Source organism: Coenobita brevimanus, chromosome 108 (genome assembly GCF_032717465.1).
Source record: "Coenobita brevimanus isolate Jiangsu-jjx chromosome 108, ASM3271746v2, whole genome shotgun sequence".
NCBI classification, from domain to species: Eukaryota; Metazoa; Arthropoda; class Malacostraca; order Decapoda; family Coenobitidae; genus Coenobita; species Coenobita brevimanus.
In genome coordinates, this window is record NC_137061.1 from 2,083,537 (window position 1) to 2,102,991 (window position 19,455).

At 43.0% G+C, this 19,455-nt stretch overlaps 2 protein-coding genes across 2 annotated transcripts; one reads left to right on the top strand and one right to left on the bottom strand.

Annotated features, from left to right (window-relative positions):
* Positions 1–886: 886 nt before the first annotated feature.
* Positions 887–7,509, top strand: LOC145416929 (ionotropic receptor 21a-like). The gene is made up of 11 exons (XM_080285785.1): positions 887–968; positions 2,024–2,148; positions 2,664–2,774; positions 2,892–3,124; positions 3,413–3,541; positions 3,694–3,871; positions 4,383–4,619; positions 4,937–5,202; positions 5,480–5,617; positions 6,689–6,875; positions 7,261–7,509. Exons 1-11 carry the CDS (start codon positions 887–889, stop codon positions 7,507–7,509), a joined length of 1,935 nt encoding a protein of 644 aa, XP_080141911.1.
* A 1,119-nt stretch (positions 7,510–8,628) lies between these two features.
* On the bottom strand, positions 8,629–12,527 carry LOC145416930 (uncharacterized). Its single transcript, XM_080285786.1, has 4 exons — positions 12,410–12,527; positions 11,082–11,279; positions 10,018–10,183; positions 8,629–8,821 (listed from the first exon to the last, which is right to left on the bottom strand). Exons 1-4 carry the CDS (start codon positions 12,525–12,527, stop codon positions 8,629–8,631), a joined length of 675 nt encoding a protein of 224 aa, XP_080141912.1.
* Positions 12,528–19,455: the final 6,928 nt, after the last annotated feature.

Below are 19,455 nucleotides of genomic sequence, written 5' to 3' on the forward strand. Positions count from 1 at the left end.
CATATAAAAACTAATCCAAAAAAAGGAAAACAAAAAAAACGAATTATAATGTACATTTCGAACGCGCGTTACCATATTGCATTTTCCGAGTCAGAATCGCCGTGGTTCAAACTCGGGCACGTTAGACTCTAATTTGTCTCCTAATTTTTCCCGTGCATGTAAAACCGAACAGAAAACCAAAAAAACTAATATATTACAGTGTACATCTCGAACACCTGAACATCATATTGCATTTTCTAACTCATTTACTCGGCGCGGTGCAAATTCCCAATGTTCGAGTCTTAATTTTTTCGCCTACTTTTTCCCATATAATAAAAGCGAATACAGATACAAAAAAAAACTGCCCTTATAGTGTACTTGTCAATATACTAAAGCCAGTTTTCATTTTCTGGCTTATTTACCCAGCTCACTGTAAACTCTCTCGTGTTGGGCTGTGAATAAAAGATGACATTACAGGAAGCCACTTGGGAACATAAGTTTGTGGAACCATTAACAACTGACTAATAATTTAGCGGATTGGAAGAGCAACACACACACACACACACACACACACACACACACACACACACACACACACACACACACACACACACACACACACACACACACACACACACACACACACACACACACACACACACAATTCTGCATTCAGTGTCTGTAAATAAATGCAGGAAATCAAGCAGTACTGCAAAACTCGACAGGTGACTAAGGTACTGATGGAGTGTGTTCAGGTGAGCGGGGAGGTGAGTGTGGCTGCTGTTTCCTAGTGTCTCCCGGTTCAAGCCTACTGGAAGCAAGAGTAAAATGTAAAAATATATGTGTAAAGCTGTAAATAAATGCAGGAATTCAAACAGTCCTGTAAAAATTCGACAGGTGACAAATGATGGTGGGTGTGAGGGTGTGCGGGGCGGTGGGTGTGGCTGCTGCGTTGTGTCTTTTCGTTCAAGCAAACATCGCCTCCCACGGTAAGCGGGTAGTCGTCACCTTCGTTGATTTATTCCATCCTGGGTGCCGAAGAGAGACACCTTCATGTGATGGCACTGACGTAACTGGGCTGCGGAACTGCCCGGTTATACAAACGTCCCTCACCTCCCTTCTTATACCCTAAAAGGAGAAGGATGGACTGCGGGAAGACATTTTCAGCCTGCAGTCCACTGGGTTCACATTTCAGATGAACCATGGGCTATAACCATTACTACTACTACTATTACTACTACTACTACTACTACTACTACTACTACTCTAAGTTGACTGATAACTGCTACCTCACTATATCAAATCCTAAGCTGTAATAGGAGGTGGATAGTGGAATATATTGCCTGCTGTGAAGATGAGTTAAGGAAATCGTGTATATACATAACATTATCTAATTCCACCACTAAATAACAAGCAATAAGCAAGAAGGGAACAGAAATCTCTCAGGTACTATCAATCTTACTATTAAATTTCTAACAAGGGAGTATTCTAGATGCTGCGGTGTCTGACTATGGCTAAAATTTGAGTTGTTTAAGTCGGAATAATTTTTAAGGGAAAGGGAAATGGTACAATTCGGAAAAAAAGAAAACTGTGATACCGAATATGACAACACAGTTTTTACAAGACGCGCCCGTAAAACATCCACTGAGGAAAATAAAACTAAATCGCTTAGGGAGGAGCGTTAGGGAGCTTCTTTGCGGGCCTCAAGTCTCCGTGAGAAATGGTAAAAAAAAAAAATAATCGGAGGAAAGTTCGGTTTTCAAATTCACCAGAGAACAGAAAAAAAAAAAAACAACAACCTATGCATAAGGGCCTGTATCCTCGTCGGTAAATGAAGCTTCCTAACACCTCCTCCTAAGCGATTTATTTTACTTATGACTCCTTAGTATCCTCTTCTGTGTCATGTTAATCCGTCAAAGCACACCCGTCATAATTACTACATAAACTGATATTAACTAGACGCACCCATAAATAAATCGGTAAAGAAGAGGCGTTAGGGAGGGAACATACGGACCAAGGCCAGGTTAATGGTTGCTGTGTCCAGGTGTGGCGGAGGTGGGTGTGGCTGGCGGTGCTGTGGTAGTGGCGGTGGTGGAGGCCAGTGTCAGCCCATCCTGCTCACTCATACTTATCACAGACGGAGCCACCTCACCCTCGACTCACTATCAGGTAACCCAGCCTTATATTCACTCTCCTAATACTTGCCCCTTATACATACTCATATTTATAAACCCGCATATCATTTAAACTTCGGTATTTTCTTCCTCGTCATAATTAAACCATAAGTGTGTTGTGTTTCCATTTTTTCATTTTAGTTATTTGGCTTGATGACTTTCGATGCCTTTAGCCATTATGGGAGTTTAGGTTTTAGCCTTAATGATAGGATGTTTTTAGCTCTCACAGCACTTCAAGCTTTGGCCGTCCTTGTATCCAGTTGAAGTGTGTGTGTGTGTGTGTGTGTGTGTGTGTGTGTGTGTGTGTGTGTGTGTGTGTGTGTGTGTGTGTGTGTGTGTGTGTGTGTGTGTGTCTGTGTGTGTGTGTGTGTGTGTGTGTTAGCATTTCAGTTCAAGATATTTTAAGATTTTCAAATGTTCTTTAAGGGAAACGTTATTTTGCAGTCGTTCAGTGTTTGTGGTATTAATCTTCTTTTTTTAGTCGTTATGTTGTCATCATCCACCCCGTAGCTCGTGCACAGCCTTGGGGAGCCTGCCACAGCGGTGTTTGAGCTGCGTGGGGCTACACAAGACATCAACAACACAGCACGTTTGTTGCAGTTGGCTCCTCTCGCTCGCCAGGTGAGGTTCTGGCCATCATCATATCATCATGAAGATTGTTGTTTGGAATATCTAGGAAGTCTGGACGACACTAGAGATATATCGCCGGACAAATAAGTATAAACTGTATAACCACAGGTGCGTGTGTTGTCTTGGTGCACGGTGGTGGTGGCGGTGAGTGAGGACCCGACCTTCCTGGCCACCTTGGCCGAGTGGTCCCTCAGGGGCCGCCTGCTGGTGTGGTTCACCAGGCTGCTGGTGGTCACCCGCCTACCCCTCCACCACCTTCTCACCCTCATACCTCAACACTGGACATTCACCATGATGAACGTCGCAATCCTCAACATCCAGGACAACACGTCAAGTGAAAGGTTAGCATTAGATGACCACAGATAAGATACCCACTGAAGAGGGAAATGCAGAGGAAAATAAAGACGTTTCAACACATACGATTATATTATTGTGTAGTTTAAACCAGGGGGAACATTTGTCATCTGGTCTGCAGGCTACAGAACAGCCATTACTGAGGCCTGGAATATAACACGGTCTCTGTAAGAAGCTGTGTCCTCAAAAGTTGTTCTGTCTTAGCTAAACATGTGAGCCTGGAAGTGTGAGTCCCTTGTCACGAGTCAAATGTGATGTTCCTTCCATGGCGTCAGGTGTGTGGTGTACAGTTGGCTGCCGTACAGTGCCAGTGGTGCCCAGGTGACCCAAATTGCTACCTGGACTCCTCAGCGGAAACTACACCTCCTCTCACACCTGTCTCTCTTCCCTGACAAATATGAAAAGTAAGTGTAGGTATTTGTTGGCGTGTGCATATACTGTAGTCCCACAACACATGGTCCCTTCACCAGAACGAAGCTTATTGTATTTACACATCCTGAAATAAAAAAATAAAAAACACATCTGTCCCAGTTTTAATGTTACTTTATATTTACAGTTTTCATGGCGAGACGATCAACATAACAGCGCTACCCTACATGCCGTTCTGGGGGGAGGAAAAGACTGATTCTGATGGTGGTGTTAAATACGTGGGTTCAGATTATCAACTCTTCACCACCACTGCCAGTGTCCTTAACTTCACCTTCCGGAACCTTCCTACAGAGAACTGGCTTGAGGTTAGTGATATTCTGCGCCGAGGTAAGCGATACCGTAGCACAAAAACGCTTAATACTAATGAACTGCCTTTCTTTCCCCCTCCGCAACCTTTCTGCCAGCAAATTATTGTGGGATAAGAAGGGGGTTGGGGTGAGAAATTGGAGTAGGATGTGGATTACTGTGAGGGAAAGAGAAGGGAAGGTGTGGCGAAGGTAAGATTTGCTATATGACAAGAGATATCGTTAGTTGGGTATATTTGGCGCCTCCTAACATCAGGGACACGAATATTTTAGAGGCCTTCGTTCTGTGGTGTCAATAGTTTCACGCATATGTGCTCCGATAATTTTTTTTTCTTCTTACCCATAGTACTGTGTTTGTTGGATGGTTTAAATTACAAGTAAGCTGCATTCTGTCATCTATTTGCTTTTGTTGATTATTCTGTGCAACATTTTTGACAATTAAACCCATTTTAGTCACCCCTTCCCTACATCGATTTTTACCTTTTAAATTGACATAATCCCTTTGCAACAGGTAACAAGGTTGGTAGGTGAAAGAAAATCCCTCATGAGTCCCACGTACCACATCATAATGACGGTTCGGCTGGAGGAACATGACTTCACGACCGTCTATGAATTCTCTTACTTCTCCTTCGCCATGGCCAAGCCCGGACCGATGCCGCGGTGGTTGAGCGTCTACTACCCGTTGTCAGGGCAGGTGTGGCTGGCTATCCTCGCGACACTCCTTATGGTGCCATGCGCCCTCTATGTGGTAAATAATTAGCCGTCGTTTCTTGATCCATTATCCCATTCAGTGTTGTACCTGAACTATCTACAGCCAGACGCCATAATCCCACAAGGAGTGCCCGTTTGTCACTGAGTTAGTTTTACGGGGAGGGGCACTAACCCTCCACCAACCCACTTCTTGACACATGATCTTTAATATGTATTCAGCTAATGATGCAACCATAAGATCTTAGCAACCTAATCAGAAATAAGAATTTTTGGAAATATTACCCCACTGGTTTGTAGTCCCAGATATGCAAAGAGTTGTGGTTCCAGATGTAACAGTGTTGTGTGTGTGCACAGGTGAGCCGTGTGATGACGCAGGAGTACACTGGCAGGGGTGCAGGTGTGGCTATAGTGGTTCAAGATATGACAGGGATGCTGCTGGGGCAGAGTCTTCCGCCACTGCTGCCCACCACCACCTCCACCCGCATCCTGGTGACCACCTGGCTTGTGTTCGCCATCATCCTGGCCTCAGCCTACCGCGGCAACCTCACCGCCTCTCTCATGCTGCCAAATATTCCACCGCGAGCAGACACACTTCCTCAGCTGGTTCGAACTGTTGACAAGTAAGGAAAAATAAAAAGAAATCATTTTGACCTATAGCCTACGCTGTTGCTCGTTCATTACAAGCACATCGTCATATCTCAGCAACAAGACCACCCACAACATCCAGTCAAAAAATCATAATACTCAACAATGCTTCGTCTCGCCGATGCAGGTGTCCCTAGTCCTCAAGGTGGAGGTGTTGTGGTCTGGTGGAAAATTAACACATCACCGGATTCATTAAAACACATAATTCACCTCAAAACCACAGTGAACCGACGAACCATTATTTTTTTCCAGAGTGACAATACCCTCCTTCGGTGCCAGCCATTACACCTACTACAAGAAATCGACCTCGCCATTATTCAACGCCCTGGCCGAGCTGTTGGCAGTCGGACCCCCACTAATGGAAGGACTGACGGGGGCCATAGAGAAAAAGTAAGCCAGATGTAGTGAAGCATTAAGGACAGGTGCCTATACTCCTTCCACTTCAACTTGGCGGAGATTTTCGTCCCAGATTATTTCCGGTACCTTAGTAGTAAAATAGGAGCAGACCTCAACTCTGCCTCCTTTCCATTGCACTTATTCGTGACTAGCACCATGTTCTCCTGTTAATATCTTGTTACGGCTCAGCATTCAAGGTGGAGATATGGCAGTGTGAGGCAAAGTTAAAATAGATTTCAGTGGTCTAGTGGTTACAACACCCCAACTGGAGCGAAGACCTTGCCAGTGAGTATACGTCCGATCCGCAAGAGGTGACTGGAAGTGGAAGCAGAGGAAGAGATGGCACAGCACTAGGATATTTAACAGCACATATAGAACTAGTACTGGGGTCTGTATGGATAACGGGAGAAAAGCCATCGCACGTCCCACCCCAGTTTGAATATGGGAACAGAAGGACGAAAAACGAAGATGATGATGATGATGATGATGATGATGGATGACGGGACACAGAACAGCCATACTTTAGGGAGAGTGGGTGTAGGCAGAGAGGAGTAGTGTGGGGTTCAGAGCAAGTGGTGCCTCGATGAACGTATGTATTGCACAGAACAAATATCTGACTGTGAAACTGATACAGGACACAGGAGGAGAGACATACCTTGGGGTGAGTGAGGATAGACAGAGAGAAATAAGTGTGGGATTCAAAGAAGGTGCTACTTGGATGAACGTAAGAATGTATTGCTTGTAACAGAGTGAGCGTACAAACTCTAGACCGCTTAAAGAGACATCCTGCTGAAGAAGAGAGCAAGGCATTCAGCACTTAAAGGATGTGCTATGAAGGCAAGACCTCCTTCTGCGTTTATTAGCTTTATTAACACTTAGACATGTAAGGCAACTACTCCTTAGGCAGAAGAATTCGGTGTAGTTCAGTTTGACAGAGAGGCCTTTAAGAAATCGTCTGTAGGTGGCAAGATTCAAAACTAGTAAATATAATAATAATAATAATGATAATAATAATAATAATAATAATAATAATAATAGTGATGTGCGGGTTCAAAAAAATTACAGCCAAGCCCATCTAGGAGGCCGACGCTTCCTGCAACACAAAATAGCCGAGTTCTTCACTGAGGCGGATGGCAACACGAGACTGTACGTAGGTCGGGAGTCACTTTATCCTGGTCCCTCTGGCTGGCCCATCCCTCACGACGCACCTTATAAACCCCAGCTCGATCGGGTCATTAGGGCAGTGATGGAGGTAAGTTTTTTTTGCCATTTTTCAGGACCTTCTATGTCCCTAAAATCGTGTCTGTTTTGACTGACGATAACAGGATTTCATTGTAAACACACACACACACACACACACACACACACACACACACACACACACACACACACACACACACACACACTGGACGGTAGGTGTAAATATTATCTCCATCTTCAAATTATCAGGATTGTGACTGAGGGAGCCACTGTGGAATAACACAATAATTAATCCTGACATTATCTGCTAATACTGAACTGACTCGTAGGTGATCATCTTTAGGTACTATATAAAAGAGAGAGAGAGAGAGAGAGAGAGAGCACTATTTTATCAAGGTATGGGTATTCATTATAAAGACTACACTATTTAATTTCAGGCAGGACTCTATGAAAAATGGGTAGCCGACATGTCAAGAAAGACCCAACTTGAGGGTCAGCGGCGGCAGAGGATGCAAAAAGCCTCAGAAGGACATAGTACCTCGGTGGTGGAAGGCGAAGGTGATCAGCGAAGAGTAAACACGGCCAGAGCTCTCACCGTGACGCATTTACAGGGGCCATTTATGATCCTGCTCCTGGGGCTGGGTTTTGGTTTTATAACTCTTATCGTTGAGGTTCAGATTCCATAGTATCTTAAATCCCCAAGACACAAAGCAACAGGTTAAGAATGGCTTAGTAAGAAATCCAGACAAACGAAGAATTTTGTACTGAGTAGCTGGTTCTTCTGTCACATATGATCCTATCTATAGAGGTTTCAATCATGTCTTCTCTTTCATGAGTTCAAGGCATCTATACATTCAGCTATGCCTTTGAATTAAAAGATACGCCATATGTAATGTGAAGCTCTTGTTTTTAATACATTTTGCGTGAAGGAACTAGAGCTTATTAGACTTATGTACAGAAGGCATTAGGAGTCACTTCTTTTATCCCTCTCACTTCATTCAAAACACAAGTAGGCAGTTGCCCACAGTCGGCTGCACTGAAATAAAACTGATGTATCGTTATGCTTTTAATTCACTTCTCTGGTCGATTCACCTGATTTTTTCACATAAACTTATTTTATCTGTGGTGTACAGTGTCATTTGAGGTGTATATTGGTTGTCATATATAGTAAGTGCACAGACACTGAGGAAAATGTGTCATTCACCACAAGCTAAGGAATGGATATACCCGAGATGAAAATTCAATACGTGGTTCACAGTCACAGGGCTCGGTACAGTGTAAACAACAGGCATTCCATTGGGATTCTAAATCTACACCACCGTCGTGTTACCGACATTACTTCTGAAAAACCACAGCTTGTAAACACTGTACCTCCATAGCCGAGCCAGTGGTGATTTTACAGCAGTATGCACACAATAGGTGCATGGAAAGGGGATCTGCCACCACCGTGTGCAGGCATGCTTGCTTTCTAGAAGGTCTGGGTGCGATGAAGACGTTACCCAAGGAGGGGTATAAATCAGATTCAGTGCCACCTACAAATCAGTCTCCTGTTCCCCTCCAACTAATTGGGGATACCTCCTATTCTCTCTTTCCTTCCACCTGGTAGGCCTGGTCCTTCCTCACTCTATCTCTCACCTGCCTTAAGAGTTTAGACTTAGGTATTAAAAGGCCACTGGTATTTCGGTACCCACCCATCAGACACAGAGTACATACAGAAAAACTAGAGGTAAACAGAGAATAAAATGCTGGATAAAGGAGAATAATACTCCTTCAGGTTAACTCATTACACCAAAACAGAACAGCAGTCACGTATCCTGCTGGCTGTGGTCTTGGCGGAGGTAGCAGGCAAGGAGGTCGCTGTCTGAGATGCGGTGTGTGTGGGTTAGGATCCAAGGGGACACGTATTTGTACGAGAGGGGATGTGGGTCGGTGCGGTGGTGCCCGTCTGTTGAGCCGATGATAAGCAACGCTGGACCCTCATACCTTGACACGTACTCACTGCAGAAAATAGATAAGTGAATGAATAAATAAGTGGATAAATGAGTGAGCGAATCAGTTAATTAGTGCTCCAGAAATGATCCATCTTTATCATTGCCATCTTCATTAATGTGCATTGGATCATTGCTCTCATTACAACCTACCTTAGACATCATCATCATCATCATCATCATCATCATCAGCATCATCATCATCATCATCATCATCAGCATCATCATCATCAGTCGACGTTGGCCCACTGCTTGAGTTGTTTAATAAGGGCAATATCCTCCTTTATTTATAAACCTCTTCATTGCCTCTTCCATAACTACTTCTGTATTCCGGTTTATTTACGTATTTCATTTACATCTTTTTCAAGGACACAGAATGCATACCTTACATACAAGAGGAAATTTGCGTACCATATACAAAAATAAATTCGTAAGGAGGAAGTTCTAGCGGTCTCTCTAACTAGCAATAACACTATACTCTTTAGGGGCTGTGTTCTCGTGGATTTAGGAGGCTCTCTAGCAAACTTAATATTCTAGATTGGATATAACAAGTTCTTTATCCTGTATGTTCTTGGAGTAACACCGTGATGGATGCAATGGATAGCTTTCTCATCGGTGACTTAACGTTTTACCAGCTGACAGGAACAACTTTGGATCATTTAAGTAACGATTAAGACATTAGAGAATATTAAGACACCTTAGAAGACAGCCCTGCCACCTGAGAATAAGGGCATATTAGACACAAGATACGTTAGATAATATTAGAAGCATTAGGCAACTTCACCATCACTAACATAAAACACGACAGCTAACTAGAACATCATTGAAGTCACAACACAAGACACTAGACACGTTAGATAGCATTAGACAGCGTTAGACAGCCCTTAGATCAGTGAAGTAACAGCAGATTAGACACATTAGACGCTTAGATATCAATATGCAACAATAGATACAATAAACAACCCCTACGTCAATAAGCAATAAAGTAACAACACATTAGAGTACGGAAAACAAACATAGCATGAGATAGAAGCAAATTATTGATACCGGATTAAGTAAATATCAACATCATTTAATCAGAAGCATTTTTACATATTCTAGGCACATTATAGATTGATTAGACAAGTAACAGCACATTCTAGGCACATTATAGATTCATTCAACAGCCTTTCTATCAGTAAAGTAACGCCACATTCAGCAACCCACCGAAACGCCGCTCCGTCATTAAAGTAGCAGCACATGAGGGCGTGCGTGGGCGGTACTGTGGGCGTGTCTGCTCCCATCTTCGTGAAGGTGATGGGGATGAAGGTGGGGGGGGAGTACCTGGACCCCCACCACTCCGGGTTCACCTCGTACCCCCTCACCGACACACCTGGGGACACAAAAAAAAGGGGTCCATACTCGTCCGGTCCACTTCCACTCCGCCGGGCCATTTCTTGTGTTGTGGGGTTAGTTCAGTGTCTTCTCTGCATCTACCCTACATCATTTATTCATTTCCCACTCCCACTGCCACACCCACGCCCACACCAGCAGACTGAGCCGCCCTCGCAACACACAAGATACTGCCAGGTGCATTTCTAGTGGATCGTTATTATGGCCACCTTGTCTATTAAGTCCTTCAGTTTGCTGGATTAGTTTGGATTTGATTTTGCTGCATTCAGACGATTTTGTTTAGCTCTGGCGAGACTGGAGGGGTTAAAAATAGTCTCTTTTAAACTCTCACTACTATATTATCTTCCTGAGTTGAGAAAAATCGTCTGGCAAGGAATAAATAACAAAATACCTGCTCAGACTGAAGGAGGTAACATATGATAAGGAGAAAAAGGGTCACAAGATCAGTCCTCGCTAGTGGGAAGCTGGAGGTCAGATTAACTATTTGCATTTCGCATGGGAGTGTCGTGGATCCAAGGATCGGCAGCTGGCTTTGCGCAACACTCCCAGGCGGGGAACTCAACCACATTTACCAAGAAGTTAAAGTCAGGGCTGAGACTGTTACTCATAGGTATCTCCTAATTACAGTTCTTCCTCTTGGGGGTTATGCCTTCTCCATTTTGCCTGCACCTCGCCATTTGGAAGAACCCTTTTCTGACCCTGGCGAGGCTCTGTCTGCCACTAGAAGGCTGTTGATTGCTTGTGGTCGATGGGGTAGAGCAACAACAAACAACTGAAGGTCCACATGCTGCAAGAGTACCTGTGGCAGTATTTATAAACCTCCCCTAAGCTAAGCAAAGTCACCTGGCTGTGAAACGATTCAGTAGCATGAAATGTACCTGCAACTGCGTGTATGAGCCACTCCAGCAGTCCAGTGCCGCAGCCGACGGAGGCCAGGGCTGTGAGGCGGGCCTGGCGAACGTGATCGGCGATGGTTTGAAGGCAGCACAATTGTGGCCGCACCCACAGTAGCAGCGGGTCCCACTCAGCACCATACCCATCACGACGCAGGGCACTCAGCACCTCAGATACGTTGCCTGTGTACGTAATAACAGCATATCACGATTTAAAACAAAGGTAGTTCCCATCCTGCACTGCCATTACACTGTTCAGGTGGCAGGTTGGATACTTTACCTGTGCATTGGCCGGAAATAATCAGTATACACGTTTGAAGCGAGAATCAAACTCTTCCAATCCTTTTCAGTATTATTGGTTAATTTAGCAAGATCTTGTTAGGCCTGGACAACTTCGAGACAGCGTAAAAAAATATTAATCATCTGTACATGTTGTTGTATCCCTTTTACTCTACCTCGTTTACTTAAACTCGTTTCTACGCTATGTCGTTAATTAATTTTGCTTTCACATTCAGCCTTTTCTGTTTGTCTCCCGGCACGGATCGTATACAGCACATAGATGGAGGCATGTACTGTGTATATTGAAGCAGTGAATATCGTGTTAGAAACTGCGAGAGACAGACCAAAAAAGACTTGGAACGAGATCATAAAACGTGACCTCAGGGATAAGGGACTGCATAGGGAGGCTGCCAGAGATCGAGCAACATGGAGACCCGCCTTTAGGTGACCAAGGCCGACGTATGAAGAGGTGTTGCAGTCTTTATAAACGATACGACACGGAGACGAAATAATACCAGTTAAAAAAATAATAATAAAAAATAAAAGAGATAGGTAAACAGATTTGCACCTAAGCACAGATATCGTGTCAAAGAATCTTCCAAGTTGAATAAAGTAGTTTAGCGGAAATTGGACCACAAGGAAATAATTATGGTTGCCAGGAGATGAAGGGGACTGTAAAAATGTACATTATTCATTGCCTTGTTCACTGTTAATAAGGGACTCTGAGACGCAGTGTGTTTAGGAGGCTACAAGCACTTCTTCGTTACTAGTTTATGCCTGACACACTCTAACACTTTTTCTCTTTCTTGGTAGTAAAACAAATTAGGTTAATATTAAACGTATGAGAATAAAGAAGGAAATAGTAAGGCGTTGCATGAAAAAGAAATCACTGAAGGAATAGGTGTAAAAAAAAAGATAATAAAATGACAATACGACCACCAAGAACTGATAGGAATTATATAGAAAAGAATATGAAGATCAATCAGTAGTTTGGCAGAGAGAGTGAGAGAGAGAGACTGTTTACTTTGGCTTACCTTCCATAACCAGTGATATTACTTTGCTTTTTGTTTGGGACTCTCGAAGCTGTTTTTGTTGTTGGCTGTTCTCCTCACCATACACACCCCCATCCTCATTCTCTCCGTCCTCTCCCATGTCTGTCCTGCCAACACAGACGGGGTTCAGTTGGCATCATCATCATCATCATCATTTCTACTACTACAACCACCACCACCACTGCTGCTACTACTACTACTACTACTACTACCACTACGATTACTACTGCTACTACTACTTCCACCACCACCATCATCATCATCAACATTATCATCATCATCATCATCATCATCATCATCATCATCATCATTTTATTACTATGTCGCACTGAAGTTATTGAAAACGGTCTCTATTCATCCTTTCAGCCTGATAGAGTCTTTTTCAAGCTAATTACATATAGATTATTTTGGTGAAGGGGAAGCCTCTCATTGTGGAGGGAGATGAGGAGAAGAGACTGTGTAAATGGATGGTGCGTGTGTGTGTGTGTGTGTGTGTGTGTGTGTGTGTGTGTGTGTGTGTGTGTGTGTGTGTGTGTGTGTGTGTGTGTGTGTGTGTGTGTGTGTGTGTGTGTGTGCAGGGGATCTTAAATAGATTCGTACCTTGTCCACACACACACACACACACTCACACACACACAATTTTCGTGAACATAGGGAAGTGTGTGGTGGACTGTGTGAGTGAGCCGGCAGGTGGCAATGTAGGTCCCGTGAGAGAGAGAGAGAGAGAGAGAGAGAGAGAGAGAGAGGAGGGGGGGGGGACCTGTACGTCAAATCAAAAACTTCCATTAACTTCCTATCTTAACTCCAACTTCTTTCAGCAGAGAAGACGAGGAAAAGAGAATTCAGAATGTTTTCATACCTCTTATTCTTCCTGCAAAAACATATCTTAGTTACGAGAAAATATTTTCGTAAGTAGTTGTATTAATCTCAGCTCTGGCCTTCCTCCAAGCTTTCATCTGTAAGCAAGGTGTCATTTGGCACCACAACCCACGCGCCGTCAGAGCCACGTTCGGAAGATGACACCTTGCCCTGTTTTCATCTGTTTCATCTGTTTATCTATTTACTTTATTTAATTATTTACTTACTTACCTGTTAATTTATTTACGGGGATATTACACTGTCAGACGATTTTCTTCAGCGTAAAGGAGAACGTAATATGGTGAAGGGCGAAATCGTCATTATTCTTCTCACTACCATAATGCCTTTTCGTATTTTATTCTCATCATTTTTATCAGGACGCTTTTATTCAGTTTAGGAGACCCCTTTTCAAAACTGGAGGGATTAGATACGGCCTTAACTAATCCCTAAGCTGGGCCAAATCGTCTGGAGACAACAAGAATAGTTTTAAAGAGGAGCGTGACGATTTCATTCAGCCCGGCAAAGACAGATCGTAGAGAGCAAAGACAATACTACGAGGATACCTTCATTTTTATTCCCGCTACTGACAGACGATTTTATTACTGTTTGGGAAGTGACTCCATCTTTTTTTTTCATTTCTTATTCTAACACCAAAAACAGCTGCCATTATTTCCATTGGTATAAGCTGAACATTAGACTATACACACTGCGTCCTCCTTGGCAGTGTGTTCCATCAGAGTGACATAAGAATGGAGCACCTTGTTTTTTGTCAGTGTTCTGTGTTCCATCAAAGTGCTACCAAAATAGAGCACCTTGTTTGCTGACGTAACACACTGACGGATGACGTGAGTTGATTTTTATCCTCGTATCTGCCAAACCACTTCATCCATCTTGAGGTAAACATCTTTTGGCTACAGTGTTAAAATTAATAAAGAAGATTGCGTGACTTGTTGTACATTATGTCTTATATAATGTGGTTAATAGAACGACCATCTTTTGCAGATATATAACGAGCATTATTCACGGTTTTTATGCGTGTGTGTGTGTGTGTGTGTGTGTGTGTGTGTGTGTGTGTGTGTGTGTGTGTGTGTGTGTGTAATAAATGAACCTAAGGCTGAGAATCTACAAAACTTACCCCTTCAATAGAAATCTAGGCACAAAATTATACTGCCATATCAGGAGTTATTTAAGCCTAAGAGCGTAAAACTGCGTTACAATACACCAAGATACAATACACTAAGATACAATACACTAAGATACAGTACACTACGATACACTTACACAACCAACACTATACACAACAGTATAAACATACACAATTATATATCTACCATGTACGCTTTTACACCCAACATACAGTTATTCATTCATTCATTCATTGCCAGACGCCATGTATCCCAGACAGGGTAGCCAGGGGCTTAGAGTTAATTGTTTTACAGGGAGGGGCACTAATCCTCCACCAACCCCACTTGACGTAGGGATGCCAACAGTTCCCAGGCGGTCACCCATCCAAGTACTAACCAGACCCAACGTTGCTTACAGTTATACAGGTAATATTATACTCAGGAATACAGGTGATATTTTACGCTTCTACACCTAATAATACACCCAGTACACTTACCTAGCATTAAACACAATACACTTGGCACTGATGTCTGTGTAGTGCCAGTGTGATGTCAGATTTTGCCACAGTGTTGTTTGACGTCATCCATTCACTATCATTTTTTCTCTAGTTATTATTTCTACTGTCAGGCGTGTTATGCAATTTCAGAAAGAGGTGAAATAATTCAAAAGTGCCGAATAATCTCAATTAACCTTCAGTAATTATAATGTAACCCAAATTTACCCTTTCAGTACGAGAACGCCCTTTTTTGTTGTTCACTTATTTACAGTATGTTCTAGCTAGGTGATTTTTTTCCCAGGTAATGAGGCCTTCCATACCGATGCTGGCTAGGTCGAGATGATGATGATGATGATGATGATGATGATGATTATTATTATTATTATTATGAGCATGATAAGGTGTTAATTCCTTCATCTTGAGAGGGTATTTGATCAGATGAATAAAATCGTCTGCTCATGGTTTATATTATCTAATGTGTTCCATCGGTTCTATACTAAACCCAGAGAAAGAGAGAGAGAGAGAGACAGACAGAGACAGAGACAGAGAGACAGAGAAAGGAGACAGAGACAGAGAAAGGAGACAGAGACAGAAAGACAGAGAAAGGAGACAGATTATTATTATTTGCATGGATGGAAAGTAGCATCGTATCAAAAATAATTACCGTTCGTTTAGATATTTTTTTTTTAAAGCCTCGATCTAGGGAGCAATTCTTTTTTATAGACTGGCAGCTACTGACCATATATAGATCCAGTTAGATTAGAAGACCATTACTCTAAGTTCAAGATCACTGTAGAAAAACAAAAAAGAAAAAACCCAAGACAGGCAAGAGATTAAGCGTCCCATCTTGAGAGACATTGATGTTTCTTGAGTTTAGTCCATTGTACTTTTTTTTAGCATCTTTGTTTTGAGAGAGACTTTTTTTTTTTTTTGCTTTTGATTCAGCTAGATAACTTCATTAAATTTAGGAGGATCTCTTAAATGATGGGTTAAAAGTAGTAGCATTTACCCCTTCACTTCAATGAGGGAGGGGGAGGCCAAGGATGAGATAGAGGGATGGAGTGGAGAGGTATATGAGAGAGGGGGGTGTGAGCCGGGAGCAGGGCAGTGAAATGGCGGGGGACAGGGCGACATGGAGGCGATATGTTCATGGCCACCCCTTACGGGATTAAGGCGTCTGGCAATATATAGACTTCAATGACGCCTTTTCAGTCACTCTCGGGCGATTTTATATTCCATTCATCTTGGAAATCATCTCTTGGTCTGGATGGATTGAGATTATACAACAATGGCTAATGCATTGATTGAATAACCTCACTTTATTCATCACCATAAACCACTGTAACATTATTTTTATTTATCTTATATCTATTCATAACTGGCATTCATTTCTATTCACGGGAAAATTACACGTTTCCCAAAGGTCTCAACTCCTTTTAATCCACCTGTATTTTTTTAACACCTTCACTCCAATTACTTTTTTTTTCATCTTTTTTAATACCTTCAATCGAATTACATTTTTTTTTAAATCTTTTTTTAATACCTTCACTCCAATTACTTTTTTTTTTTTTGTTCAATCGTTATTTCCAGATTATATTTAATTTTGGCGAGGCTTTTCCACCCGAAGGAGTTAGAAATAGCCTTCATTAACACCTTGTCTACCTGAAGTCCTTACCTACCTGAAGTCCTTGTTTACCTGAAGTCCTTGTTTACCTGAAGTCCTTGTCTACCTGAAGTCCTTGTTTACCTGAAGTCCTTACCTACCTGCAGCCTGACCTAAGATGAAGATATTGTCTGAGGGTAACAAGAAGGAAATATAAAAATACATCATAGAGAAGAAGAGATTAAATTTTTGTTACCTTTAGACTGTGTTATTCATCTCAAAAAATAAACTCACACTGAAAGGGTTAAAAGCACTCTCCTCTAAGACACCTTTTAGGTCATCTGTTGGTGTACTTAAGACGCAGCTGCAGTCGTGATTCCCGCTCGAACAGGCGGTGTAACAACAGGTGGTGTGACGACAGGTGGTGTGGCGACAGGTGGTGTGACGTTTGGTATATCGGGGGGGAAACCAAGGGAGTAAATATCGTTTGAAAATAGCAAGCCACTTCCGTAAAGAGTTTCAATTTGAGGGAGACGAGGCCTTTTAGGATTTTTGTTCTTTCCCGATAAACGAAATGTTAGGCCTCAATCACGGTTTGTAATTAAGATTCGTTTTATTATTATTATTATTATTATTATTATTATTATTATTATTATTATTACAGGCTCATCCGGACGTGAAATACAAGGGATCAATGCGGAAATATTGCTTTTGCACTCCACCATCCTCCTTTCGAGAGATGGGGAGGGATGCGAGGGACGTTTCTATAAATGGGCAGCTGACCCGCCTGTTATATTGGTGCCATCACGTGAAGGCGTTCCCCTCTGGCACATTTAACCACTGTAAAATGCAGAGTATCACATATTAACTCAAATAGTGTGTGTGTGTGTGTGTGTGTGTGTGTGTGTGTGTGTGTGTGTGTGTGTGTGTGTGTGTGTGTGTGTGTGTGTGTGCAGCTCTGTGTCTGTGTCTGTGTATTGGTACGTCTGTGTTTGCTTGCATGTGTAGCTGTGCGTGTGTGTGTGTGTGTGTGTGTGTGTGTGTGTGTGTGTGTGTGTGTGTGCAGCTCTGTGTCTGTGTCTGTGTATTGGTACGTCTGTGTTTGCTTGCATGTGTAGCTGTGTGTGTGTGTGTGTGTGTGTGTGTGTGTGTGTGTCAGTGCAACAGCCACAGCACATACCCTGAGTGAGTACCGTTCAGGACAACCTCGCAAAGTGGACTGAGAGTGGATCTGGCACGTATACCAGGATCGTGATACTCACCGTCCTTGGCAGGCTGATCACTTGACACTTATTGTCAGTAGATCCACGTTAAGTAGCTCTCTACCATGATGCAGTAGTGTAGTTTATTCATGGTACCTTCAGACCATGTTATTTAGCTTTGAAAGGCACGATAGCTATGGGGGTGCTAGTGAAGCCAAACTCCAACCCCTCTGATTCTAAAACGTTTCTCCTATGCAGACTAGATGGGAAGAATGGAAAAAAAAATAAAAGTCAGTATCGTATATTGATTGTCTTTATGTGTTCATACTACTACTACTACTACTGCTGCTGCTGTTGCTGCTGCCGCTGCTGCTGCTGCCGCTAGATGATTTCATGCAGTTAATAGGAGACCTTTTGTCATGGAGGGGCTAATACTGTATGGTGTGTGGCATGGTTCGGACTGGTGAATTGTGATTTACGAGTATATCACGAACAGTATAACTTCTCCAGTACTAATGGTATCAAAGAACTAAATTTTAAAAAAATCAGAAAAGAACAAAGAATAGAAAATGAATTAAAGAAAAACATTCGGGAGCCGAATGCTAATCGCCCGCCAGAATATGCTGTTGACCAAGTTACAAGAGTTGTTCCCCCCTAGGGGGGCCGTGGGCGGAGCCTCCCCCGGGGGGGACGGATGGCAGTGCCCCTCCTTGGAGGGAGCCAGAGAGCGACGGGGGGAGGCGGAATTTGGCCACATCTTGATACCCTGAAAGTTTCATGCTGATAGCTCAAGCCGTTCATGAAACATAATGATGCTAAATGTGAGCGATAAAAACTAGTTGACCTTTGGCAGCCATTTTGGTGACCTTGACCTTGGCCCCAACTGCCCATTTTCGACCTCGTCCAAGATTTTGGCCATATATTGATACCCTGAAAGTTTCGTGTTCATAGCTCGAGCCGTTCATGAGATATAATGGGAACACACACACACACACACACACACACACACACACACACACACACACACACTGACCGACAGACACACAGAGGCGGGCAAAAACATTATCGCTCCTCCTCGGTAAAGGCGGACGATATTAAAAAGGCACCTGACTGAAGGAATTCAGACAGACGAGGCTTTCCAGGAAATATCCCAATATATAAGGTATAGACCGACCTGGCAGAGAATATGAGAGAAAAGCCCCACCTACACGTGCATCAGTGAGAGTCCAGTTATCGCTCTTGGTAGTCTGACTCATTGTGGACCCAAGACCTTCAGCTATCTGCCAGGGTCTACCAGAAACCACATATACTGCCCTACAAGTAAACTGTAGTGTTACTTGGAGTGTTTTCTGGGTGCACGTTGATAAGTAAGACAGTATTAAGGCAAATATCCGATCAAGTGGACTTAACAACAACAAAAAAGTGGGGGGGGGGAGCGAGGGGACTAGGATGCAATAGTGGGGCACCATGGCTGTGAGGCATGGATCAATAAACTCGACCAAATATGTATCAAACTGAGTAACCATACTTAAGAGCTTCTGATCAAATCGTACCCTAAGATTTTTAGCCCCTCTTGCTGTACTGTAGGCTTATCACCACTATGGTTATTGTTCCATGGCTGGTGGGGACTCGGGCCCATGGACTGAAGGGAGCTGTAAGACTGGTGTAGAAGGAGGGGTTCATGGGCAGGGCATGTTCATACGTTGTGCGAGAGGAACACTCGAGTCCTAACGTTGATCCTACC